We start from the raw sequence: 27,706 nt of genomic DNA, 5'->3' as shown, positions 1-27,706 counted from the left end.
AGGGGTGTCAGATGGAGCACTTTGCCTTCATTATACTTCACAATGTGAATCGGCTGGTGTCTAATGCTGTGTAACTAAAGGAAGTTGTGTGTGTAGTGCTGGAAGGAATTACTAAAGGAAATTGACTACGAAGCAACACTGCACTGCATCCAGCACATGCCCCAATAAGTGGTGTCGGTGTGGAGCACTTGAACTTGAACTGCTATCAAACTATGAAAGGCATATCGCACTCTTGACGGGAAAAGAGAGCGGTTCAAGGTTTTAGGCTTTCTTTCGGGGTGGCCTTTATGGGCGTGCCGAAAATATTTGGGCAGCATTTGTACTGCGGTGTTCATTTTCGCTAAGCCGGCAAATTTGAAGTCTTGTTTTTCTTGGCCTTCTGTCTTCTAGGAAGGATTTGCTTTGACCTCCGTATGAAATAATGAAGCTATCCTTCCATTCGGCGCGTCGGCCGCTCTAATCCTCATCTTCAGGACGCGACTGATTTGTTTTTGAAATGGTATGAGTCATTTTAATCTGCTCGAGGTGATCTGCTGCTGGAATGGATGGGGTATGATCTTCGGCCATTCTTCCAATCTCCTTGTGTTCTGTAATATAGCTGCCCAGGCTGAGCTGCCCAGCTTAATCCCACAGTGCTAATCTCAGACTTCTTTGGGAGATTATTTCTTTCTTTTTTTCTTTTTTTTTTTGGAGAGGTTTGGAAGGGTCAGTGTTGGTTAGAGAGAAGGATAGCCTAGTGAAGACCCTTCAGGTGTTGAGTAGGCATTGTTTGTTCATCCTTAGCGTTTTTCGAGTTCGGCTCTGTAGTCTTCACCGTTAAAATCCTCAAGTTTTTTAAACTCTTGATGTCTTAATAACTATACCTGTGACGCCTCACAGACTTTAAATATGTTAAATGTGACATTGTGACATGCTGAACAACACAGCAGATTGGCTGTATAAGATCTTTGCTCTCCTCTATGCAATTCAGAATGCTGTGCATCACTGTTGTATCCTCTTTAAATAAATGAGCTGGAAATAAAACATTAGAGATCTCATTCTGTATGAACAGAAGTTTAATTCACTTACTGTAAGCCAATTTTTTTTTTCAACTTTTTGTGGACATACATAAGGCAGAAGCAAGATGAATCCATCAGTTCATTTCGACAAAATCAAGAGCTTTTTGGATAGTGTTTGGATAACAGGGACATGCTAGCTCCTGCACTAAGGGCAACGCACAGCATCAGATATTTCACAAAGCAACAGTGGCCAAGAGCAAAACTGGCTCCTACTGTCCAGTCAGAAACTACTCGTTTCTAGAAATGGTTTAGAAAGGGCTGGATAAGATAAAGAGATATCACCCTCAATGTTTTTTTTTGTTTTTTGTCCAAATGAATTCCGCAACTGCTGAATAGATAAAATAGAACATATTTATAAATCGCAAATGACTTAAAAACATAAAAAATATTATTGACATTGGTCAAAGTATATCACAATGAAGCTACGGGAGTATATTGCATTTCTAAAATCCCAACTTAGTATCAACTCCTTTTTTGTAAGAAAAAAACAAAACAAAAACATGACTGTTCCCTTGTGGTGACAGATACTGTGACTTGCTGTTGGTTAGTTGTGGAAGTGTGCTGCTCAAAAACACCACCTTTGACAACTGAAACAGGTTCAATACAACACAGTCATTTGGCATACACTCGAAAACCTCCAAAAGAAACAAGTAGTAAGTCTATGCACAATTATGTACCATTCATATATTTACATTACACAGAAGAAGCGCCGTACACATTTGCATTGAACAGGGACACAACGGGCATTATTCCTAACCATCTCACGCCACATTGTTTACAATTAGTACTCCATATTGCTTCGAAACATTCAGGAATGAAATTTGGACATTATTATTTGTAAAACACCAAACGCTTTTGAATAGAATTTTTTTTGTTACCATAATCTTCCAACAAACATTAAAGATACAACCTTTTTTTGTTTTCAGCATCTCATCGTGATAATCATTGAGGTTGGCCCTTTTATCCATTGTACGACTCGACAGTAAAAAATATTAAGGAAGGCGAGCACGACAGACAGAGTACATGCATCGTTTTAACAGGCAGTCGACGTGGCGTCTAATCGTCTTCCTCATCGCTGTCCTTCATCGAGATCCCCAGCATTCCTTCGTCTCGCACTGAAGCTGTAGCCTCCTCCAGCATCAGCCTGTTCTTTACTGTCTCGTACATCTTGCTGTTCAGAGTCGAGTCCAGGACGCCTTGCAGACGGAAATCACGGTACTTTTTCTACAGAAACAAAAAGGCCAGGAGATTTGCATGGTTTAGAAATAAACTACTGTTGGATACATATCACCACCTAGATTTCAAACTCACAGATTACAACAGATTTATAGCATGTAGTCGCTTCGGTAGGGCTCACCGGCCTCAAATTCTAAAGTGCAGTCTGAGAAAACCGACTCTATGTGCTTTAACACTCTGCTGCTGCTCTGGTCGTCCTTCAGGTTTACGCAGAAGAGGAAGCAGAGCCTGACTGGTGGCTCTACATCACTCCGAGAAGGACAGAAATAAACGTGTGACGCCATACTTACATGGTCCTGTTCCTGCTGCTGCCCGGAGATCACACTGAAAGATTTAGCAGCAGCAGAGGGAAGACTGATTTTGGCTGTACCACCTGTGACCTCCTGATTTTAATGACATTTCAGTGTGGAGGAACTCTTGAAAGTATGGCTACTGTCAAAATCTTACTCAGTTAAAAGCCTAAAAGCATATAGAGCAAAAATGATTAGGAAAATTAAGATGTTGTTTTTTATTTCAGGCACATTATAGGTCTCCAAACCTACATTCCTCCAGAATCTGAATCCAAACCTAAGACCATGTTTACATCTGCTCACTTCATGTGAAAAGAATCTGGATTGTGTCCTGATAAGGCTTTAGCCACATTACACACTCAGTAGTCAGATGCGTCTCTGGTTAGTAAGACATTTACATTTACATTATCTGCATTCTGCTGACGCTCTTATCCAGAGCGACTTACAAGGTTACTCATATTACAGAGGTGGGCTAATGTAGTGTTAGGAGTCTTGCCCAGGGACTCTTATTGGTGTAGCGCAGCTTAGTCACCCAGACTAGGACTCGAACTTCAGTCTCCCACATGATGTGGTAGCTTACTGGCCGGTAGTGGTGTTATCTGTTGCGCCACACCAACCACACTGACAGAAATCCCATCGCTGTGTATGCAGAAATATGCAAATTTGCTCATTGCACAGCAATTATTACTGGTGTTTTGGCTGTACTGGGAGGGGTTTTATGTGTCTTGGAAAGATAGATGCGCTTACACTCCTATTACTTGCGGTTCAAATGCATCTCAGACCCTCTCCTGATGTGAGAGTTTGAGAGATCGGCTTTGTGTCTGGTTTAAACCTTGGGTGCGTCTACACTTGCATTTTTATGTGGTTTGGCCTTTGGTCCAGATACTCAAGACGGATGAAGTGACCAGGTGTAAACAGGGGCCAAATTCACCCACCTAAACCAAATACACTTTTAAAAACAGAGACTTTTAGTTTCTGTCATCTTTACATCAGTCCATCCAAACTCAGTTACAGTCTGTGAGTGATTCGGCTCTTTTCTGTATGCATGTGCTTTACCTTTACGATTCGGATGAGGATTTTCAGCTGGTAGAGGTGAAGCTGCAGGTCCATACGATCTGTTAGCCAAGTACCCAGGAGGTTCATCGTGCTAGTATACCATTGCTGCAACACAAATGCAATGTTCTCCAGCAAGACAGACAAACACTGGCAGACACAACCATGCCTCTAAACACAAAAAGAACAGTTTATGTAGTTTAAACAATAGCAGATAAAACATAGAACCTACTGCTGACTACTGTACATATTCTTTGGCATCTGTAGACCCCACCACAACACAACACCACACACATTAACAAGGGGTGTCCACCAACCTTTGGACATGTGGACTTTTTATTTGGTCTCCAAAATTGACAGTAAAGAGCCAAACAAAACATTTAGTGAATGGACAAAAGTATTGGGACACCGGCTTAATAATTGTTTCCCCCGAAATTTAGGTCCAGGTGTTTGTGTGAATTTGCACATTTGTGTCAGCAATGGGTGCAGCCATAAATTGCTGAATGCATTTGTTAGAAGGTGTGTCCACAAACATTTGAGCATGTAGTGTATTTAGATTTAATAAATTGTAAGCAATACCCATAGTTTTAAATACATGCACAAGCACCCAGTCTAACTAGCCCTGTAGCTAGCAAGCTTCTCAAGCTCAATCTTCAAGGACTTTTCCCCTGCAAGCGTCGTCTGATCAATCATCTGCTGCTCTTGGCATTTGCTTGGAGAGGCGTTGCATGTGCACAGTTTGCCATCAGCTCTTGTTAGCCTGCACCCATCCCTACTCCTCTTTCTCCAACCCCTCCTGTCACAGTTAAGGAGGAGCAGTCATCTTCCCCGGCAGCCCTGTTGTCTTTACTGCAGTCACCGCGTGCTTGCTAACATAATACACTAACAATGTTTAAACAAGCCCCTCCCCCTCCACCACTCTTCATTGTATCATTGAAACTTACTGAACTCAAAGCAACTCTTAAACCGCCAGCACTCTTGGCTTTTGGGCTTCAGATGTTGGACCGTGGGGAGGATCTTGGCTGGAGTCTAATTGATTGGTTATGATTGAATCAAGCTGATGATGATAGGAACTGACTGCACTGCAGCAGTCTGTGCAGACTGAGCTGAAGTGCTTAGAAGGTGATTTGTCATCAATTTAACCATAACGTTTCTACCAAATACATGTTCAAATTCTGTCTATTTAGTTTGTGGACAGATTAGCGCAGAGGTAACCTTGTAGCCTCACTATGATGAGATAATGAGATACACATTAGGATTCTACATTGTTTCCAGCAGTGCCTTGTACTATTAGTAGCCAGATGTTGATGTCAGAGTAGAACACACTAGACATCTACTCCCCAATGTCTCTGAGCTATTGGCATGTCTGTGTGATGACTGGAGCCCCATATAGAACAGCTGTACACTTGGCTTTATCTACAATAAGAAAGCACAAGTCTACAATGACCTAACATGAAACAGAGTGATGGCTTTCAGTGCCCATGCAAATTCTACCCCAGGCAAACATTGTCTTGTAATTGTCTTGAAATAGCAGCTTTATAAACCAGTGGTACAGCTTTATAAACCAGGTAAATCTCATGATATTTTGTTTCTCTAAAGTTTGGTAAACTGGAGCAGATAAAATGTCCAACATTTTTCAAAAATACACAATATGGACATAAGTTTTGGGACACCTGCTCATTCCTGATTCTTTCAAAATCAAGGGTATTAAGTGAGTGAGGTCAGGATGTTAGATGATCACCACCCCATCTCATTCCCAACTTATCCCAAAAGTATTGGATGGAGCACCATCCAACATCTCTGTTTGTGAATGGCTTTGTATCGTCTGTTTTTTTTTTTTTTTTGGGGGGGGGGGGGGGGGGTTGTCTTTTTGACATCAGTGATGCTTTTGGAATCTGGCAGTTGCTCTGCACATTTTGCTAAACTTATTAAAGGACCAATAGAAATGCTCCAGGATTACTTGAATAAAATCCAGATAAAATCCAAAGAGACCAGGTGTAAGGAGATACAGTCAAGTGAAAAAATTAGGACACCCCATGGAAACATTAAAAATAATTAAAACATATGGACATTTAATCCTCATTTAAACAATATTAAGAGATTGGTATAGTTATATAGAAGGTTATATAACTAAACCAATAAAATGGAAGCAATGTGTGTAAAATCATTTGTAAAATGTTATTACACACAACCACATGTATTACTACTTGCAGAACATCAGCAAAAGATTAGAACATCATTCAAGGGGCTTCTGGAGGACCCTGTCCTACTTAAACCTCAGGCATTTAGTTTGGTTTGCTATTGGTTGGTAAAGTGAGTGTAATTGCCATTGTCAGATCTAAAGAGCTCTCTGAGGTTGTAGATGCAGATGAGTCTGGGAAAGGGTTTAAAAAGATCTCAGATGTCCCGATGTGTAAATATGTTAAAGAATGAGGTGTTCTAACTTTTTTTTTAACGTTCCTCTGCCTTCTCCCAGGAGGAACATCCCAGTAAGAAGCATAAAGCATGTAAATACTCTTAGAAACGTGACTAAAATGCTGTAATATTGTATAGAGGCTGCAGAGTCGAGGGAGTTTTGGTGGTACATTTGTGAGGCAAAGGGGGTCTGTGCTGTGTTCATCATGGTGTGTGTGTGTGTATATGTGTGTGAGTCAGGGCTTGGTGCTGATCTGGGAGTGCTGGTGCTGTGTGCCTGTGAAAGCTCGGGCAGCCGGTCCGTGACGGACCCCTGCGGAGAGGCCAGACCTGGAGCAACTTCACTCTCTCACAAACGCTCTCTCCTCTCTTTCTCCCTCTTTCATGCGACTGCTCTCCATTCCTCTCGCGTACTTAACCCCCCATTCTACCTCCTGTTCTAAGCGTGCTTCTCTTACAGCTTCTCCTCCTTCTCACCGTTGGATTCACTGGCCACTTACGCTCACACAAACAAGTCAGTAACGCACATGAAGTGAACACAGCTGAAAATGCACCAAGAAACACTTAAGCAGCTTATACAGACAGAAGCTAGATAGCTTCAAACGAGAAAAGTATTGGGACACCTTCTCATTTATTGTTTCTTTTGAAATCAATAGTTGGGGCTCTGAGTGGCTCAACGGCACTCCTGTGTCTCCTAGTGTCGGTAGCATTAATACGGAGGGGAGTTACGAATTCAACAAACAAAAAGTAGAAGTTTGTTGGACTGACTGTCTCTACTGTCCAGGGAAGAAGACTTTCTACTAGATCACCTAGCTCTGCTGTGAGGATTTGACTGCATTCAGTGACAAGAGCATTAGTGAGGTCAGGATGTTGGATGATCACCACCCCACCTCATCCCAAGCTCCCGACTCAATGCTGGGGGGGCTTTATACCCCTCTAGCCCACAAGTTGTGTGTGTATGTGTGTACATCTGCATTGATCTTAGCAATGGGTACAGTTTAAAGTAGCTGAATGCATTTATTAGAAGGGGTGTCCACAAACATTTGGACATGTAGCATATCTGTAGCCATATCTATAGCCATGCAGGAGGCTAATTGCTTTCTGCAGGAGAAACGCGCTGGACACTGAGTGGCGAATGACTGAAGGGCCTTCCTGGTCTGGCTTGCGAAATGAACAGTGCTGGTTGTGGCACTTTGTTCTGCTATGATGAGAGGAACAGAAGTCTCTCTCGGAGGGCATTATGTACCGCGCCATTTTTTGGATATGAAGCAGCAGGGAAGCTGGCAGAGTCTGCCAGCCAAAACACGAGTATCGTGCCTCTGAATACGTAATGAAACAAACGGATACGGGAGGGGGAGGAAAAAAAATCTGTGATCATCTAACGAGTTCCATCTGATATTGGAGTGGGATTTATAAGTGTATGTGTGTGTGTGTGTTGGGCACATGCAGTATCATTACTGATACACACACATGAACATCTGCAGGCCCCCCACACCTCTAGAAGGGAGTGTTGAAAGGCTGAGCGACCTCCTGCCCCCTACAACACCACACACACACACACACATGCACGTTTCTCGAACAGGCCTGCATTCGCACTCTCATCTTTGACATGTTACAGGAAGCCATGGCGCCTAGCAGGGGGCAACAAACAGAATTCAGCGTAAGGCTGCAACCCCCAGACTCACACAGACACACACTCACACATGTATGCACCACTTGCACCAGCTCTTCACACACCTGAAGCCAGGCAGGCTTGTGTCTCAAAAAAAAAAAACACCAGTGGGAGTTGGTGAGGGCTCAGCTCGGGCCTTTGTGCTTACAAAAAAAGGGTCCCTCTTACAAAGGAAGGAATGCTGTAGAGGGGGCGGGGACTTGGTGGGGGGTACAGGGGGATTACAAGCAACCTGTGACTCTGCCTCTTTCTGCCCTTGCTGGTGGTAATGCGTACGTTTGAATGAGTTAGTGCGTGTGTGTACATGTGTACGTGTGTGAATCAGTGTGTGTGTGTGTGTGTGTGCTTGAGTGAGCGAAAGCGTAAGAGTGGGAATGAGTTAGGGGTAGTGTGTGTGTGTGTTCGTGAATGTGTCTAACTGGGCCTGCTCTCTGTGGCCGATGCTGCTTGAGAAGCTCTCCCGCTGGGACCCAGCTGTGTCTGCAATTAGCGGGAGGGATGGAATGATGATTGTTGCTAGCGCTGATGCTAATGCAAAATGACAGGCTGCCGGAGAGGATAAGAAAGGCCGACGCCTGCTCTCAGAGTGCTGCAATGTCTCCCTCTATGCTTTCATTCACCATTCTTGCTTCTCTTGTTCTTTCTTCCTGTATGTTTCCTCTCTTTTCTGCTTTGCTTTCTTACTAATCTTTTGCATCTCTGACCAAAACCACTTCTATCTAGACTTTTGGTGTCAGAAAATATCGATATAACGAAGTATCACAATATTATATTTCGCAATACTGTATCAATTCACAAAAACACAGTAAGCATAATTTATTTCTAATTTGAAAGGCCAATTAGAGCTCCCCTATCATTAGCAATGCCCCAACACTTGCAAGATAAAGTCTAGCACATGTCTTCTTACATGACATGGCTCCCTAACAGTTAACAGGTGCTTGTGCTGACCAACATCACACTGGGAGCAAACTAAGGAGGAAGTGCCATCAACCCACCCCTGAAAGAGCAAGGCCAATTGTGCTCCCTCAGACTCTGGCTGTTAAAGGCAAGCAGAATGATCCGGGATTCAAACCAGCGATCCTTAGATAATAGGGGCTGTGCCTTCGTCTACTGGACAACTCAGAGCCTCCACAGTATTGATTTTTAAAAGCTCAGGTTGGTGGCAGACAGTGGTTCATGTTGTGTTGTGTTTTAACCCTGAGCGCTAGATAGCAGCGTTGTACTCTGTCCTCAAATCCCAATCAGATTTTATGCGGATAACAGTCTGGACAGTTTGGACAGTTTCCCCTAAAATATAATAATAAAAAAAAACAATGTAAGCGATTGAATCGAAACCCCTGCACGCATCGACTTGCCAGGTTTCGCCAGTACACAGCTCTAATCAGCTCCAGCCTGAGAAACAGTCCGTTCTCAACAACCAGGGATCGAAGGCCTAGTCCAGCCATGTCTCTCTCTCTCTGTCTCTCTCTTTCTCTCTCCTCAGCCAGGGTGTCCCATCTCTTTGTCTCTGCTTAAAAAGAGCCGTCTGTGCGCTCAGGCTCTGGGCAGTAGGCCGCAGAGCTCTCGCCCTTTTCCCCGGGCCAGGCGGCTGAATCGGGGCCCCCCAGCGGGCAAGAGCGGGGAGGCCCAGAGTGCCGAGGACTCTTTAAAACTGACTACGAGACATTATGCTCTCAGGACAAAGGGACGAGCTAATCCTACCTGCTTGCTGTTTGTGGCTGCTGTTGGCCTATTATTGTGTGCTTTCTGGCCCCTGAGAGGAGGTCCATTGATGACGGAACTCAATTACCATGGTAACTCACACCGAAGACCCCATGTTTCCCGCTCTCTCTCTCTCCCTCTCCCTCCCCACTCTGCAGGACGCACTGACCCAGAGGAAAAACTTTTCACAGGAAACACACGACCCTAAACATGTTCCTCTAACATGGCTTTGTGTTAGCACTCAAATCCAGCTCTCCTCTCTCTCTCTCTCTTTCTCTCTCTCTTCATCTCTCTCTCTCTCGCCCTCTCTCTCCATCTCACCGCAGAAACAGCTCCTCTGAATGGCAGGATTGAAGGCAAGTTTTAGGCTCAGCAAGCATGCGAGTCTCAAACTGCTTTCGATTGTGCGGTCTGTACAAAGCAAAGCCCGCCAAAGATTTACATGCCTCGCTGAAGCCTTAAGTGCAACAACCCTCTAGTGTTTCTGCTCGGGCTACCGCTACATCTGTAAGAGGCGCTTAGTCTTTTGTGCGCACGGGGAAGAAAACGGGACAGCCAGTCTCGCTCTTTCAAATTATTTAAGAAAGGATATAAAACAAAATAACAACAACAACAAAAAGAAATCCTGGGAATTCTTTTGAAATTTGACGCTTCCTGGCTTGTTGATCCAGCGCTTTGGAAACGGAAACCCCTGAAGCCACTGGACTGCCAGCGGACTCCGGCCTTATGCACGAGGGTCTGTTAACTAAATGGATAACAGTATGCAAACAGAGCTTTCTACACCAAAACACACTCAGAGAGAGTGAACGAGCTTGTTGCGATGAACTAAACGGCGGGAATTATAGCCTGCATTCGTGTCATTGAGTAAACACACAATGAGCGAAAAGAGGAGTGAGGGATGGGGTGGGGTGGGGTGGGGGGTAAGACAGAAAGAAAGAAAGAAGGAAAGGGGCAAAAAAAAAAAAACGAGTAAGGAACCCTGAGCAAAGTGAGCCATTCTGCTCACAAAGGAACGCTTAGAGGCGGATTGAGACGCAGCCGAATGAGGAGCACAACACTTCTGGAGCTTGGCCTGAATGGGTTGGGGGGGTGGTGGTAGGGGTGGGAGGGGGCAAAATGGAATAAGCCAGCAAGCACTTGAGAATCCCGCAGAGCACCTGAATGGGCCGGGGGAGGGAGGGGGACAGAGGGGGGGAGCCGAAGGTGAATGGCCTGCCTTTTGGGACCAATTTGTCTCTTTTCACCCCCGTCCCCCTGCCTCCGTGCTGACAGATGTACAAAGGCGGACCCGCGCTGAGCCTCTCGTATACGCGCACCCACTAGCAGCTGTCACTCCTGTCAGACGAGTTAATCAAACAAATACCACCATACCTCACTTTACATCATGGAGAGAGGGAAAGAGAGCGAGGGAGAGCAAGAGAAAAAGAGAGAGAGAGCCAAGTAGTTGGTTACATTTCCTGTTTATATATATATATATATATAAAAAAAAAACGTGGTGGTGGTAGTTCAACAGTGTGAGGTGATATATCATATTTGTATGGCCTCTTGTGTGTTTTTTTTTTTTCTAAATTATTATTCCCATTAAATTAGAGCCCACTACAGCATTAACCCACTTTTGTGGGTCAGCGGGGTTTACGCCCAACACGCTGAGTGCTCATCCGAAACGGCGAGGAAAAAAGAAAGAAACTCAGCTCCTGTAATTATCGGAAACCTAAGCAGCTTACGGCCGCAGCGCAGCCTCCGTTCTGAAAGGAACGAAACCTTTTAACGTGTTTTGAACAATAACTGTGGGAGTACCTGTTGGCTCTCTTTTAGTCTTTTTTTTTTTTTTTTAAATATATATCCAGCCACTGGCGTCACAATTACTTGTGTAAAGCTTCTTTATTCAATTGCTTGATTTCTCAAACTAAAGAGATTAGACCGGAGAGAAAAACAATAAGAGCACAACGGCCTCCGTTGCCGGATGATTATTATAATTCCATCAGGGGATTCAAAAAACAAAAAACAAAAAAAAAACACTTTTCACTTTTCTGTTCGCCACTGTTCTCACCTACGACTCCAGCCAGCTATTAAAACTATATATTTGAGATGTTTGAGGGTAAATTTCAGCTTCTTTAGAAAGGATAGTTCTGAGAGCTAGGTGATGAATGTTTAGGAGTCTAGATTTGGGTCAGGTTTTGCTTGTTTATAGAAAGACAAAGTCAGATAAATGTATACAGCACTGTGCAGAAGTTTTAAACACCAAATCACATTATTTAGAAACTGTGTTTACTGTAGAAGCTCCAGATCCCATTAGTTTAGCAGGTGAACATAAATCCAGTAAAAAGGAACAAGAGCTTCTCATTCTGAAGAAAGTAGTGAGATCTTGTCGGTGAGCTAGTCTGAAGAACAGAGCTTGGTTCCTACAGGTTTCTCCTGAATGGGGCGTCCCCGTCCAGCCAGCACAGCATGCAGGATGTGTTCAACTCCATCAGCAGCAGCAGCAGATCACCTGATTTACCATCATTAAGCCCTGATTTACCACCAAACCAGGTGTTGATATGATTACTATAAATAATACTAGACTCCATGAGGAGAACTTTAGAGACGTTCTAATGATGAACACAGTGGTGGAGAACTACCACCACTTTCTATAAGAATATTATCGGAATTGATCAGTATTTATCCAGATAAGGAACAAGCTAGACATTTCGGTTATAAGAATGTTTGTGTTAAGACTTGTGGTTCTTTAAATGTGCAGTCTTCAATTTTTTAATTTATTTTACATTTATTTGCTTATTTTAACCATTAAATGCAGGCTTTTTATATTTGGTAGGCATATTTCAAAAAGTATCGCAGGTCATCATTTAAACATTTTTTTCTTGGTGTGAATGTTTAAAAAATGCTCCAATTATTACATTTGGAAAAAGTTTTAGGACACATTTATTAAATATCACCTATCAGGGTGATTGTGTATCAGTTTTATCAGTGTTTTCATTGGACTGTATTTAGTTTATTGTATTTTCGGTTTATTCATTTTCAGTTTTGGGAAAGTTACTTCAGATGTTTCGATAATGTTAGTTTTAGTCTAACTGGGAATGTTCTAATAACGTTGTGATGCAAACCACTAGTACTAGTTTTCAGAACGTTCCAGGAACATTATTTTTGTAGTGTTATAAGCTGACCTTCCTGGAACTTTTTAAAAACACTGCCAAACGTCCCTGTAGCATTCTCTGCTAGCTGTGGAGTTTTTCAATTCTAATACCCGCAGGTGCCTAAAACCTTTGCACAGTACTGTATGCAGGGGCACTGCCAGGGATTTTGGGCCCCGTGAAAAGATATTACACTGGGCCGCACAACTCCTGTTCTATAATCCTGCCAAATATATTTATATATATATATTTTTTTCCTGTGGACCCTCATTCTCTTTTCTGACCACTACAATAAATAAGCAAAGATCATGATGAACGTTTCCAGTGAGTGGTCAGGCAGATCTCTGGCAGCCTACAGAGCGTTAACTTTGCGTGGCGGCTAAAGTTGATTAAACTGTTCACTTGGGTCGACGGGTCGTGACCGGTCCTGCAAAGTGGTAAAGTGTCCCAGACAGTGAAGTGGTATTGCAGGTCTGTGGAGCACAACAGAGGCCAACAGCAGCAGAAGCCTCAATCTAGCCACCACCCGGTCCCAGTCCTCGTCTGCGGCCCCTGAGCAGCAAGCAGCGCTGCTGCTAAAGCAGCTTTAGCCGTCGTCATAAAGTGCAATCTCGCCGATCTGATAACTGCCAAGGTCAGTGAAAATACTCTGAATCAATCAATGCCGGCCAGCCGTAATCCCCCTGGAAAGGCAGATTAAGGGTATAATTGACCTGCGTAATCCTCCGGCATGTCTGTGGCCGCCTCTCTGCGTCTCTCTCTGCTGGGCTCATTGGCTGGTAGACGCACACACATACACACAAGCACACACACACATACTCTCACACACACAAACATACACATACAGACACACAGGGCTAAAGAGCTGAAGCAGGACAGCAGTATCAGTGCATTGCTGGATTTGGAGATGGCTTTTTTTAATCAATGATCTCAGGCAGATGAGCCCTTGTGTTAAGCACAGCTGTCCTAATCCTGCTTTCTTCAGCCACTCTTTCAAGAACTAGCAGGCTGGCAGAGAGGGGAAATAAATTTATTTTCTCTTCCCAGCCCTCCCTTATTCTGCGTATCCTGATCTATCCCTTTCCCTCTCCGTGCCCTCAACTTAACAAACTTAGCTGTCTGCTGGCACGGGATTTCAGAGCCTCTTAGGAGGCTTGTGCAGTCAAAATTGCTCTTCTGTGAAGCCATCAGTATCAGCCTGTCTCCACATTTAGCCTTGTGTTTGCAGAAGCTCTGAAACAGAATTCAATAAAATCAACCCTGCAGTTCAAGTTAGTCTCCAACAAGCCTGGTTTGTGGCAGCCTAGTGTTGTTAGAATAGCTCCGCTCTCTACGACTAGAAAATAAGGAAGAAGCAGCGTGGTCAGCAGTCTATCAGTCAATCTAACCAGAGTCTTAGAAGCAGTAGTGACCCTCAAACAATCCTGATTTTGGGTTGTTTCCTAATATCTAATATCTAATATCCGCTGCCTAGTCAACCGGCATGCTATTTGCTGTTGTTTTTTAATACCCCGCTGCCGTAGGTTGTTTTGACCATATGGTCATTTAAGACACATTATGAAATACTGTTATGAAAGCCTAGAAAGGACAGCATTTGAGTGTAATCTTATTGTGTTCCCTCTGCTAGTGAGAAATCCTCATCCTTGACCCCAATTAACCTCAGCCTAACACACTCGGCGGATGCTTCACTGTGGCATCCAGTGTGATCTCTAAACTCAGTTAGATCAGACCCTCCCGCCTGCGCAGGCCGGGGCAGGGGAGATTAGCTCAGAGTTTGAAAAACAGCATAAAGTCAAAGGGGGACCGGAGCATCAAAGCACCAAACAGGCTAAACAAAGAGGCTTCAGTTTCCAAGAATCAAGTTAGAATAGGGAAGTTCTGAAAATATATAGCATGTTTTGGTGGTGTTTAAACATGGACAAAGGAGTGGAAACTGAAATCGCAGCCAAAAATTTGACATTTAAAAAAAAAATAATAATAACTGTCCATCAAAAAATATATACACCAATCAGCCATAACATTAAAAACATTGACTGTTGATGTAAATAATGTTGATTATCTGGTTACATTGGCACCTCTTAAGGGTTGGGATCTACATATTAGGCAGCAACTAAAAAGTCACTTCCTTGATATGAAGTTGAAGTGAAGTGTTGGAAGCAGCAAAAATGGGCAAGAGCAACCAAGGGCCGAATTGTGATGGCTAGACAATTGGGCCAGAATATCTTCAAAGAGAAAGGCAGGCAGGTTTTGTGGAGTATTCCTGGTATGCTGTGGTCAGTACCTACCAAAAGTGCTCCAAGGAAAGAACCAGCGACAGGGTCATGGGCACCTGAGGCTTATTGATGCAATCTGTGGAGGCCTTACCTCCCAACTGACACTGTTAAAAATGAAGGTGCTATAAGTGGTTCTTTGTGTGATGCCAAAGAAAAAAGATAACACTTTTGGTTCCATAAACAACCATTTTTGTAAAAGAAGAACCTTTTAAAGGCTCAGAGAACCTTTACTTGATGTAAAGGTTCTTTACCAGTCTAAAGTTCACACTCTTCTCATCTATTTAACAAACAGGGAAACAGTAAAAGTGCTTCTTCTATGGCACCGTTTGTCAGTTACTTTTTAATACTGTACTGTAAGGATCTGTTGCTGACGTCTTGGTGCCAGGTACCACAGGACACCTTCAGAGGTCTTGTGAAGCCAATGCCTTGACGGAGCAGAGCTGTTTTGGCCTACCCAATAGTAGGTATGTGGTTTCAATGCTATGGTATATGGGTGTATATCTATGCTTGTTTGTAACCAACAGTGAATTAATTTGCCTTAAGGTCAGTCAGCAATGAAGAATGAATGGGAGGGGGGGGGGGTCCTGAGAGCTCAGTTCTCTCTCAGTTCTGTATAGATTTGAAGGATACACTGTTGTTTGTTTACAAGGAACTAATCAGGTCGATTCATCGCTCATTTATCTTAGACATCTGTGACCTTCTGACCTTATGGTTGATTGTGGAGACTGAGATTATATTTTTGGCCCAAATGAAAACGATCTGTGTGCCATATCGCTGAGAATCTGCAGGTGTGTGCACTCTTGTGTGGACTGGTGTGTGCTCGTGTGCAAGTGATCAAGCATACGGCCTCCTCCACGAGTTGGTTTTAGATTGCTTGGCCTGGCGGCTGCGCTCTCTGCTGGCCCAGCCACTTCAGCAGGTGGGGAAGAGGGGCAAACGTGTGCCCTGCATGCCCATCTGGGGTTGATGCTGCTGGGGTCGGAGGGGGACTGTGAGGGGAGGTGGGGGTGAGAGGGGAGGAGTGGAGAGCCGGCTGGATGGCTGGATGTCTGCAAGTGCATGTATGAGGGAATTCTCCAAGGAGGCGGGTCATGCTAGTAGATGTACACAGGAAGATTAGTCGACTGTGAATCATGCCACTCGAGATAATGTGATAAAAACAACTCGACAGGAAGGATAAGTTCCACTTTGATTCAGGCGGAGGGAGAGAGAAAGAGAGAGAGAGAGAGAAATAGAGGAGGTGGAGGAGTTGGAAAGAGGAAAAAAAGGAAAGGAAAACAAGAGGTGGAATGACAGGCGCCGAGAGAGGGAGACAAAGAAAAAAAAGGAAGAAGGTGGATGGAAGGAGACGGGTTGGGCATCTTTTCTCTCTTCTTACTGCGCTCAAGTCAGAGGATGCAAACGTACAGAGCAATACACAAGCAACACATCTGGAGCCTTCTCTCAGTACAGAAACAGCACAGCTGGTTTGGAGCAAAACAAAGAGAAGGAGAAAAAGGGAGACGATGTGAGAGATTCACATTTTAAACAGAGAGGAAGAAAACTCCACCACAGAGACTCTCAGTGAGAAAGAGAGAGATTTGAGATTTGTGCTTTGCGAGACTGCCATCCAAACAGGGGCATTCAGAAAGGGCAGCAGAGTGAAAGCAATGAGAAACTAAATGCAGCCACAAGGCCAGAACTGGTCCCAGACCCACGCGAGGGCCCGTATGTATCAACTGAGCTGATCCAGGATCGATGGACGCATCCGTACAAATCCGGACTCGGATTCCTGATCAGCACTCTTACTGTCCTCTTGAGTAAGAGCAGTTCAGTACATACGATCCCGAGGGCCGTCTTCAGAGCAGCAGTGCCATTTCCCATTTTCCTGCATACTCTTTCTTTTGGCCACAGCGAAACCTGACCCCAGATCAGCACTCCTGCTCTGCTGTCCTTTGAGAATGCATGCCCTGGTCTTAAGGTGCACAAAGCAAACACGCCTCAGCCACAGCACGCACTCAACAAACTGTTCCACATGCATCACAAAGGATTAGGCCCAGGAGGATGGCCGCGGCCATCGGCTAAGACAGTGTTCTCCACGCTCTCCCGCCCTCTTTTCCCTCCCTCCTCGTTTTCCTCTTTCTTTTCTTTCTCTTCCCCTAAGCCCTAAAGACAATAAGCTCCAGGTTTGGAGTGTCTGTCCTTCTCTCTCTCTCACTAGAGAATGAATGGGGCAGTACCACTGACCAATTGTCTAAAGTCTATCGTTATTTAATCGTCTTCACCTTTTTCGTCTTTTTTGTTTGTTAGCGTGTTGTGATCACATCACATCACACGCTGTTCCAAATCACACTTTAAACCCTACACTCTTTTTAGATGGTTCTTTAAGGGACGCCATAGAAGAACCACTTTTAGTTTCCATAAACAGCCATGTTTGTGTTAGAGAAGTCTATTAGTACCTTGAAGGATTCTGAAGACCTTTAAAAGCATCTTCACTGATTTCCTCTCCATTACAAACATGTTTCTTCAATGACATCTTTCCACTATGAAGCCTTGGGGTTCAGCTTTTCCCTGGCCTTAATTCTACTCCATGTAACGTTGATTCTAGATCGCCACCTGCCTTGATATGCATCGAAATGCTTGATGTCTACGATCACTCACTAGTCGCCAGTCCCCGTTTAAGAGAACACTTCTTTTTTTTTGTACCCCAAAAAAACACCAGAACAAAGAAGGGAGCAAAAGTATGGCAGCATTTCCCAGAGTTGCACGCCAGAGAGGAAGGGGTTAAAGAGCAAACAGAGCCAACAGAGCAAAGGGGGGGAGAGGGGCAGACTCGGTCAAAGAGAAAAGAGAGAGACGGATCGGCTCAAAAAAGGCAGCTAGAGAGAAATAACGAGGTAGAGAAAGAAAGAAAGCGAGAGAAGGAGACAAGGAGAAGGAGAAGAAGAAGAAGAAGAAGAAGAAGCAGGTCTCAAAATGTGACCTATCCCTCCTAGCTAGTCGTTATGTCACATTTTGGAGGACCTCCTCCCCCTTTTTACAGAGGAGGAGATGGAAGCAGCAGTTACTTACATCAAATAATCTTTCTATATACATCTCCTCATTGACCTTATCCCGTAAGACATCCTGAGAGTGGCGAACGAACGTCACGTAGGCATCAGCTACATCCATGCCAGGTTTCTGCAAGGAGAGAGAAAGAGAGAGAGGGCGAGAGAGAAGCAGGGGGAGAGATGAATAGGTTGTGTTTCAGGGTTTTTTTTGGTTCGGTCACATTTCGGCACGCTTAAAATGAGCTGTCATGATCTGTGAAAAAAATGAACAGAGTGGCAAAAATTACATTTGCAAGTTCGATGGGGAAAAAAAAATATATTACTCATCAAAACAGTGGCGTTTGAAGTGACGGGCGAATAAAGGACGGCGCATTTGGGAGCTCTTGCGTGAACTCTTTTGTTTTGTGCCGCCTCCATGCTAAATTAAATGTACCCGCTCTGCCAACGGGCATCAGAAGGTCATCAGAATTGGTAATTGTCAGTCGCTGCAAATTGAACTTACTTCACACGTCTCCTGATACTTTCAAGGGGTGCAAATGAGCAAATTTTTCATACGTAATTTTATTTTGTGTGTCGAGCAAACAATTACCATGGAAACGCGAGGCTCTCCGGGCCCTGAGGGCACGAGGAAGAGAGCGAGTGCGAGCGAGAGAGAACGAGAGAGCATCAGACGTTCATTGACAGGGCTTTAATTTGAAAAGCCTCGCTTTGCGCCCTGACGTGTTGGCAAATTAAAGGAAGCTCTGTGATGTGATACTGAATGCAGGATGTAGCGAGTCGGACCCCGCGGCAGCCTCGCGACGTGCTTTTGTTGCACAACACACACATCGCAGTGTCTGCTAAGGGAAAGAGAGAGAGAGAGAGAGAGAGAGAGAGAGAGAGAAAGAGGGAGAGAGGGAGAGAGAGCCACATAGCTGGCCACCCTGCTCTCCTCACATGAATATGAATGGCCATTTGGAGGTAAGAGACGACCATCTGCACAACCCGCTGCTGCTGACAGACCCTCAGCTCATGCTAACTGGCCCCTTAAACGGGCAGTGAAGCTAATAGATAGTACAAAAGGAAAAGCTTTGGAATATGTCCGTGACTTTTATGACATACATAGAAAAAATCAATATTTCTGATGACAAAACTGGGATGAAAAGATCTCACTCACAGGAACATCCACGTATTTTGAGGCAGCTTTGACCTGCAGAGCAAAGAGAAAAGGACGATGGATTATTGATGTGAGTCTTATCAAGACATGAACAGTCAGTAACGTCAGACTGGTGAGGTGCCAAATACAGAAATGCGCTGTTACTGAGAAATGCGTGAACTTCTACATACATTCATAATCATAAACAAACCCAAAATATTAACCCTCTGAATTTAGTGCATCTTGACTCTGATGCCTACGATGCAGCAGATGAAAGGTGATTACCGTTTTTGGCTGTGTGTAAGGTAATAAAGCAAGAACCAGGCAGATTTTGATCTTACTGTAAACGACAGGAAGGATGAGAACAGGGTGCCCTCGTCGTAGCGAGAGAGCTTGGCCAGGACGCTCTCCAGAATCACCACAAACTGCATGGAAGAAAAGAAATATGCTAAACAATAAACAACAAAGGACCCTTTCACCTTTCCTACAACTCATATACTATAAACAATTGGTGTCTTACAGGGGTGGGCAATAAGATGATATTTTATCAGAATTTTGTTATTGTGATACAAGCCAGCGTATGGTGGATATTGTCACTGCTTAAAAAACACTGACCAACTGCACACTTAAGTACAGAGAGTAAGTTCAGCAAATGCTGAATATTTAAACTGATGCATTTTGTCTGCAGGTCAAAATATTGTGGTGAATACTGCGTGTCGAGAAATTGCCTTACATATTGTGATCATATTTTTCTTATATCGCCCAGTCCTCTTAACTTAAACATGTTAGTAATGTTGCTGCATTAGAATTTTAAGTACTTTTAAGTATGATAATACTCTGAAAATATCACGGTTTTATGGGATCCTGGTATACAGTATTTCACACATCCTTGTCTTGTTGTTGTTGTTGTTCTTCTTCTTCTTCTTATTATTATTATTATACACTGACCCAGTTTATTAGTGGAAGTGTATGTAAGCTGTCTCCCTTTTAAAAATAAAAAAATAAGAAAGCTGCAGAACTCTTAAAATTTAAACAAACCCACAGATTATTCTTCTGTTGACGACTGTCATAAGTTCAGGTTACTCCAAATTTTATTGCAGCGAGTTTCTTAACATTTAAAAATGAACATTTTGTATTCAGTCATAGACCTCCCAATCCCAAAATCTGACAGATACAAACATAATCAGTATCATATCCTTATCATACCCCCCCTTCCCCCCTTTTTCCCTTTTTTGAAAATCTATTTGGTTCAGGCAGTTATTCAACACAAATGTGAAATCTCTCCTGGTACCTTCGCCACCAGTAAGGTAATCATTTCCTTCACCGTCTCCTCAATGAGATTGTCGATCTGAGAGTGGTACTGGCGCTGAAAGAGAAAAAGATGTTAGCAACTACCCTCAGGGTGTCTTAAAACGAGTGCTGATCCAGGAACAGCTTCCTACTTTCCTGACCAAACAAATTCAGTGACATGACTTTAAAAACTTGCATAGCTGATCCTGGACCAGAGCTCTAATTCAAAGGTGCTGAATACATCAACACTGCTCTTAAGCGGCGACGGGAGGTCTTTCCACCGCGGGGAGAATGTGCAAACTGTACCCCTTTGTCTCTTTCTTTGCCACCACGGAGAGGACTTCTGGGTAATTAATTCAGTTCAGATAATTATTACCTGTCTCAAGATGCCGCGGATATGAGGACTCTCACTTCTAACACATGTATATTCAGAAGCAGCTATCACATATGGTAATGGAATCAAAACAATTTAAGTGTCAGAGGAACGGGGAAAACTGCTGCGATTGCTAATTATACATTTGGGAACTGGGAGTGAGAATTCAATTGAATTGTTAGCCACACTTACCCATTCTCTAACAAACTTTCACATGATCGAGAAAAGGAATGAAAAGAAAGATAGAGGAGACACATTTGATGGTGAAAAATTAGGAATGTGACAAATGGGAGGGGCAAAAAAGGCAAGAAATTCACATTCCAGCACAGAGTCAAGCAGAGAAATAAAAAAATTAACAAATTCTGGGCAGAAATAAAGAATATGCATATAAAAAAATACATAAATATGATCAGAGTTACTGGAAATCTTCTGATAGCCAGTGCATCATAACAACCAACGTGCATATTTAGGCTATGAGTGAAGATACAACATGAGTGATTGGTGTATTGAGGATTTTCCCAATATTGAACTAGTACTGATCCTTGATAGGTGTCTGTTTGCTCTGCATGGAAGCAACTAAGAACGAGGTGGCTCAGAAGATGTGCAGCGGTTAGATAGAAAGAAAGACAGACAAGAGAAAACGTTGTGTACCTCCTGGCCGAGCTCCATGGTGCACAGCTTGGCAGACTGGACCTTGGCGTCCACCATGACGTTGAACATGGTACATATGGACTGGGGGACGCGGAAGTCTGTGGTCCGACTGCTCTTCTGCAGCTTCACTTCAAATGCTATCCTGGTTCTGGTTGAACAGAATCACATGATTATTGGATTATTCTACCTTTAAGTCAAAGCACAAGATCATCTCTTTATCAGCTTCTAACCTTTTCACACAGGACTCAATCATGTCACTGGACATCAGTTTTAGCCTGGTCTCCAGATGTTTGCCAAACTCCTCCTCTGGCCAGTGCAGGTCTTTGATAAACGTCTGCAGAGCGTCCAGTTTCCAGAACAGATCCTCTGACGTCCCAGAACCGTTGCTGCACACAGCGATACGCAAAGTCAGAAAGACGTTGGGCAAGCGGGTTGGGGTTAGCTAAAGGGCAGCACAGGTTAAAGTGGGCTCAAGGGGTCAACAGGTCAAAAGGTCAAGGAGCAGAGGGGTAGTGCAGGAGAGAAACAAAAACCCGCTTCGACTTCAGACTTCAGGCCAACATTTGCGTCTGGAATTTAACTTATTTTGACGTTTACTAATCAACATTGATCTGATTAGTAAACAACTCAATTACAAATACAATAGTAATGGTCATTTTGTACAGCTGAGTCACATCAGCTATGCTAATGATCAGACCATGAGAATAATCGAGACGCTATTGTGTGCCCCCAAACCCAGCAGACAATTGGTAATTCTGGACTGGGGAAAAGGAGAGATCATGATAGTTGAGGTCAAAGGCCCGTTCACATCTGGCATACATCCTGGGTGATCCGATCAGAAGATCAGAAGTGGCCAGCACAAAGTACAGGTGTGAACAGGGTACAATCCATCTCAAAGACGCACTGTAATCCAATCACTCAGACCACATTTAGAGACGCCAAAGCGTCTCGATGCGTCCTCGACAAGCATATAACCGCAAGACCACACCACCCAGAGTTACCTGAGCACAGTAACAAACAAACGAATGGATAGAGGTGATACTTGTTAAGCAAGCAAAACTAGGTGCTTCATCTCGATTAATTAATTATTAAGGTGGGCCGTGTTCCTCCTCCAGCAGAAATGATGTTACTGAAGACACATTTAAAATGCTAGGCGTGAACGCCAATATGTTTTGGCAATCATTTGTGATCGGATCACCCAAGACACCTGTTAATGCCGGTGTGAACGGGACCTAAGATGCACTACAGTGTAATCTAAAGACAAAGACTGGTGAGCATGTGGATAGAAAGTGGTGTGGCCAACAAAATGTTGCGTCAGACTAGCAAGTGGAAATGTACATGTACTAGGAAAGTTCAAGTCAAAAATGTTTTTTTTTTTCAATTATGGAAACATAATTGAGGGAAAATTTACTTTGTTCACACCACGTATCACAGCTCACAGAAAATGCACCCATGCACCTGACTGGTCAAGACATCCTCAGTAGAAGCCTACTGTGCAGGTTACCCCAGAACAAACTCAAGCACCGAGTTTGGCTGAGAATCATACAGCTTTTAAAGGATTTTTAAAAACGAATATTTTAACATTTATTCAGTTTGTCGGTTCGTGGTTTACTCTGTGGGAATTTGCAATGTGAGAAGTTCTCCAGGAGACCTGCTTAGGTTCTACTGAAGAGGGATGTCTTATGCACTGAAGCTTTAGTCCCACTTCAGAGCACCTACTTGTCACACAGGGGGAAAAAAGGAGTGGACCAAGAATGGAACCCTGCAGAACTCCTTTAGCATGCCTATAGGAAATGCACCCTGAAGCATCTTACAGAATGCCTACATTTGCAGGAGCCCAACACCCAATAGGTACAACTACAGGAAAGAGCACACTTAACACCTTCTCTGTACTGTACAAGGGGTATAAGGTGGAGGGGCAATGGGAAGAGGCAGAAAGATACAGAGGACCAGGCTTTGAACCAAGTTCAAAGTTTTTGAACCGTCACTAAGACTAAGACGTTGTCTTGCGCTCATTTCTGGCCTTGTATCGTTCTGCATTTCAACATGCTTAAAGGGAAAAGGCTGTAAGGCTGTTTTTGACACTTTAGTACAAGGGCTAAGTTCACATGCTGTGGCCTTGGTATTAGCAGCTCAAGTAATTTCATTAACTGAATCTCAGGAAGAAATTGTGTTAAGCAGGTAAACTAAGTTGGATTTACAGTATATAGGATTGTATAGTCTGGAGTCTAATTCTTAATCCGATGTTTATACCAAGGCCACGTTAGCATGAATCGAAACCCAGTACAGACTCAGTACACACTCTGTGTCCGACAAGGCTGGCATCCAGTTGGGGGTGGAAAAGCTAGGCATTTGCACTGGTGGCAGACTAACTGACACTGGCAGATTTGGAACTTTAGGCATTTGAAGGTTCACATTTGGAAGGTTGACATTGGGCAGATTACTTGTTAGACTCCTGTGAAGAGGTGGAAAGAAAGAAAAGACAGAAGAAAGAATGCTGTAATGTGGATGAGCAGAAAAAAACAGTATGTACAGAGAAGAAACAACAGCACGAGTCAGAGAGTCAGAGCAAGAACTAACATGCTGGATATGCTGGAAATGACAAGCGCAGTATGATGGTTTGTGAGAATGCAAGAAGACGGCGGGTTTAAAGTGTGCATTTGGCACAGCATTGAAGATTACATGCAAGCTAAAGGATAAGTTTGATTGACAGGATTTATAGTGCACGTCTTAAATCAAGAGATTCTTGTTCTGAGAGACTCCAGGACATTTACAGCCTAAAATGGTCAAACCGACAAAACTGCTACTGGACATTCAGAAATGTGTTACAGTAACAGATAAGCTGTGTAGTCTTACCTGCACTCAGGACAAAAGAAAAGAGAGGCAACTGATAGAATTGCACATTTAATGCATTATAGAAGCTTGTCCAAATGAGACAATCCGAACGAATTCTTAAGTGCATAATTACAGCTCCTCATGTTCCCAACCTTAGCTATGTCGATGGACCAGGAATTCCCTTTACTTTAGAACCTTCAATCATGTTGAAGAAGGAATGTTTCTTACTTTACTGGCTCCCAGGACTCACGCTCGAAGCCCCGGTGGATGGACTGGGCAATGGACGACTCCATTAGATCCACATATCTCACCACCAGAGGGGCATAGAGATCCTGCAGGTGCTTGTGGAACTTGCCATTACACAGGTTGTCTATAAAGGAGAAGAAAAGAGAATTGTACAGAAAAATGAGGTGTATTACTTAACCCATGCTTAAAGCAGTTGTTTTCTGTGGCATTAGGTTACCCTTAGAAGCTGAAGAAGCTGGACATTGTGAGGGCACTGTAGCCAATAGTTCAAGTGAGACATGGCCACTGCCATATGGACACAACAAAAAAGAGGGAACTTATGGCAGAACACTGTTTACAGCTGCTTCTCCCGCTGCCTCCTTAGTTTTTTGGTAGTAAGTACATTATGACAACCTCCTCCACCGTTCCAGAGAGTTTCACTGTGCTACACTGTGTAGACAAAAGTATTGGGACACCTGCTTATTCATTATTTCTTGTTGGAGTAACTGTATCTACTGTCCAGGAAAGGCTTTCTGCTAGATTTTGAAGCATTGCCGTAAAGATTTGATTGCATTCAGCGACAACAGTGGCAAGAGAGTGAGGGCAGCTTACCGAACCTCATCCCCAACTGTCTAACTTCTCCCAAAAGTACTGGATGGAGCACCAAGCATTATTCCAGAGAACACGGTTCTTCCACTGCTCCACAGCTCAATGATGGGGGGCTTTATACCCCTCTTGCCCACGCTTGGTGTTATGCATGGAGGAATAGGTTCATGTTCATCTTCTTCAGAGAGGCTTGTTTTATTGGCAGTACTTGCATTCATTAGAAGGGGTGTCCACAAACATTTGGACAAAAACGATGTATTTAATGACTGTGTATTTCAGTATCTAGAAATGAGAAAAATGTGGCAACAACATAGCATGTGAGCACAACAGTGGTATTGATTAAGCATTGATTATAGCATGCTCTACAGCTTGTCTTTTACAGGTTAAAACAGGCAACCATGATGGAAGACTATAAATATGTTGTGTATTAGTGTTTGATGGCAAAACACAACAGCAGCCTCTAGCATCTCCCTCCTCCTAGTGCTAACTCTCTCTCTCTCTCTCCCCCTCTACTCAAGGTCGATCATACACAGTAGGTGCCATGTTTGTTTGCCTCCCTGATTGCTCTGTTCCAATTAGCCACTTGAGTGGCGGTGGTTGTCCACTTGGCTGTGTGTGTCCGCGAGCGTATGGCTGAGGCTCAGAGCTCTTGGGCTGCTCTGTTTTAGACCTCATTAGCAGCATGAACAGCCTCCTGCTTTAGCGCCTGTCTGGTGCTAAGGCCATTTCATAGCACATAAGCTGAGCCGAGTGCTACGGGCTAAGCAGAGTGACCTTCCATGTGGAATGCCCAGATGCAGTGCAAGCTGAGGGCGGGCAGTGTCTGTTGTGTGTATGTGGGTTTGATTTCTTCTGTGTGTCTGATGTGTACGATATCCGTGTGTATGTTACTGTCCAGTTTGACAGTGCCATTCATCGTGCGAGCTGGCGTCCATTCAGAGACATTCAGAAAAGTGCAGCAGGTTCATGTGCAGGTAGTAGTACTTTATAAGTCACCAATGCTAAAATTAAATAGCAAATAAATAAATAAATAAAGTCGCCGGCTCGTCCTCCGTCAGGCTGTTTCTCAGCAGGCATAACGTGCTGTTTAGTATTGAGAATAGGTTACCAGACAACAACCTGTCAAGCTGTGCCAAGAATGCCACTAGTGTAATTAGTGCACTGCAGTTCACAAAGAAGTGTCTTTGTTCAGCACCATGGACAACTCCGCATTCACTGCAGTTCATTAGCAACATGAGAAGGCCTCCAGCAATCTCTTTACATTCGATGTGTTATTTTGACCCCTCCATGCCTTTCCTTCCCTAGGACACTGTTAATTTAAAGAGCATTATTGAAGCTATAGTTATTAGCAATAACTGACCCTATTTGGCTCTTTCTGTGGTTATGCAATACGACTAAAATACAGCTATGAGGTGATTAGTAATTTTAAGGTCTTTTATGGTCTTTCAATATTGATTATTTGAGAAACTGCAATTATTTTGATCAATTAATCATGTAATCTGTTTTTTTTTTTTTCTTCAAAAGGGCAAAACTGAACTAAACAATAACAAACTAGACATATGCTTTCAACTAGAGGTGGGCAAAATGGCGATATTTTATCAAATCGTGAAAAAAAATGTTATCGTGATTCACGATATGCTTTTCTAAACATATTGAGGATATCGTCAGTGCTTAAAGAACACTGGTCAACTGCACTTTTAGTTACAAACAGTAATTATACTGGTTTAACTGGATGAAGTGCAGCACATTTTAGATAGGAGTCATTGTACTAAGCATGGGACAGTATTTGAATAGTAGTTGTTTAAGAATCTTTTGCTACAGATGCATTTTGTCTGCAATCATGGGTATCGTGATAAATATTGTGTATCAGAAAAATGTCACGATACAATATTTTTTACCATATTGCCTACCGTAAATATACTAAAATGCTGTAATTATGAGTAAGGGTGTCTATCAAATTATACTTTCAGTGCTTGAGTATTTTCTGTCCAAGACGCTCATCTCAAGCTTTGATTTAAAAGCTTTTAAATAAATTTTATTATTATCAAGTCAGACAGTCCTCCAGCTTTAATACTGTAATTAAAAAAGAAAGAGTGGTGCCTTATTCTCAATATACATGTATATACCAATCAGCCGTAACATTAAAAACACCTGTCTAATATTGTGTAGCAATTTGTTCCTAGGTGGAATCGGAACGGACAGGCTAGTCATCACTCCCCATGTGCATCAGTGACCCTGTAGAGCACCCTCGACCCTGTAGCCAGGTCACTGGTTGTCCTTTCTCGGAGCAAGTTTGGTAGGTTCTGACCACTGCATACTGGGAACACCCCATAAGGCCTGCCTGTCTAGTCGTCTATCCATCACAATTTGGTTCTTGTTAAAGTGTCTCAGGTTCTTACGCTTGCCCATTTTTCCTGCTTCCAACAAATTAACTTCAAGAACAAGAACTGAACTGTTCACCTGCTGCTTAATACATCCACCACCCCTTGACCAGTGCCATTGGACTCAGAAAATGAGTGCTGCTTACTTCATGTTAGTGGTTTAATGTCCAAGTGGTTTAGGTCCAAACATAGTGTAGAACAGATTACAGTGAAATTGAACCTATGGGTGAATCAACCAGCCGCAAACTAACCACTGCAGGAACCACTGACTACATAAACAGTACACGTATATATATATATATATATATATATATATATATATATATATATATATATATATATATATATATAC

At 43.3% G+C, this 27,706-nt stretch overlaps 1 protein-coding gene across 6 annotated transcripts in view; it reads right to left on the bottom strand.

Annotated features, from left to right (window-relative positions):
- Positions 1-1,037: 1,037 nt before the first annotated feature.
- Positions 1,038-27,706, bottom strand: part of cadpsa (Ca2+-dependent activator protein for secretion a) — a 146,264-nt gene continuing 119,595 nt past the window's right edge. For 3 of the 6 annotated variants that reach the window (XM_072666486.1, XM_072666484.1, XM_072666485.1), the window contains 10 exons: positions 24,371-24,512; positions 23,610-23,762; positions 21,538-21,693; positions 21,308-21,455; positions 20,285-20,359; positions 19,335-19,418; positions 19,015-19,047; positions 17,881-17,988; positions 3,641-3,745; positions 1,038-2,282 (listed from right to left, as the gene is read on the bottom strand). In XM_072666486.1, coding sequence (XP_072522587.1) covers positions 2,115-2,282; positions 3,641-3,745; positions 17,881-17,988; positions 19,015-19,047; positions 19,335-19,418; positions 20,285-20,359; positions 21,308-21,455; positions 21,538-21,693; positions 23,610-23,762; positions 24,371-24,512 — 1,172 coding nt within the window. In that variant the 3' untranslated portion in view covers positions 1,038-2,114. The remainder of the gene's footprint in view (positions 2,283-3,640; positions 3,746-17,880; positions 17,989-19,014; positions 19,048-19,334; positions 19,419-20,284; positions 20,360-21,307; positions 21,456-21,537; positions 21,694-23,609; positions 23,763-24,370; positions 24,513-27,706) is intronic. The other 3 variants (XM_072666481.1, XM_072666482.1, XM_072666483.1) reach the window with 1 other exon arrangement.

This window comes from Salminus brasiliensis, chromosome 21 (assembly GCF_030463535.1).
Source record: "Salminus brasiliensis chromosome 21, fSalBra1.hap2, whole genome shotgun sequence".
In the NCBI taxonomy this organism is placed as follows: domain Eukaryota; kingdom Metazoa; phylum Chordata; class Actinopteri; order Characiformes; family Bryconidae; genus Salminus; species Salminus brasiliensis.
The sequence above is the reverse complement of the archived record's forward strand: the minus strand, read 5'-3'. Positions and strand labels throughout refer to the sequence as shown.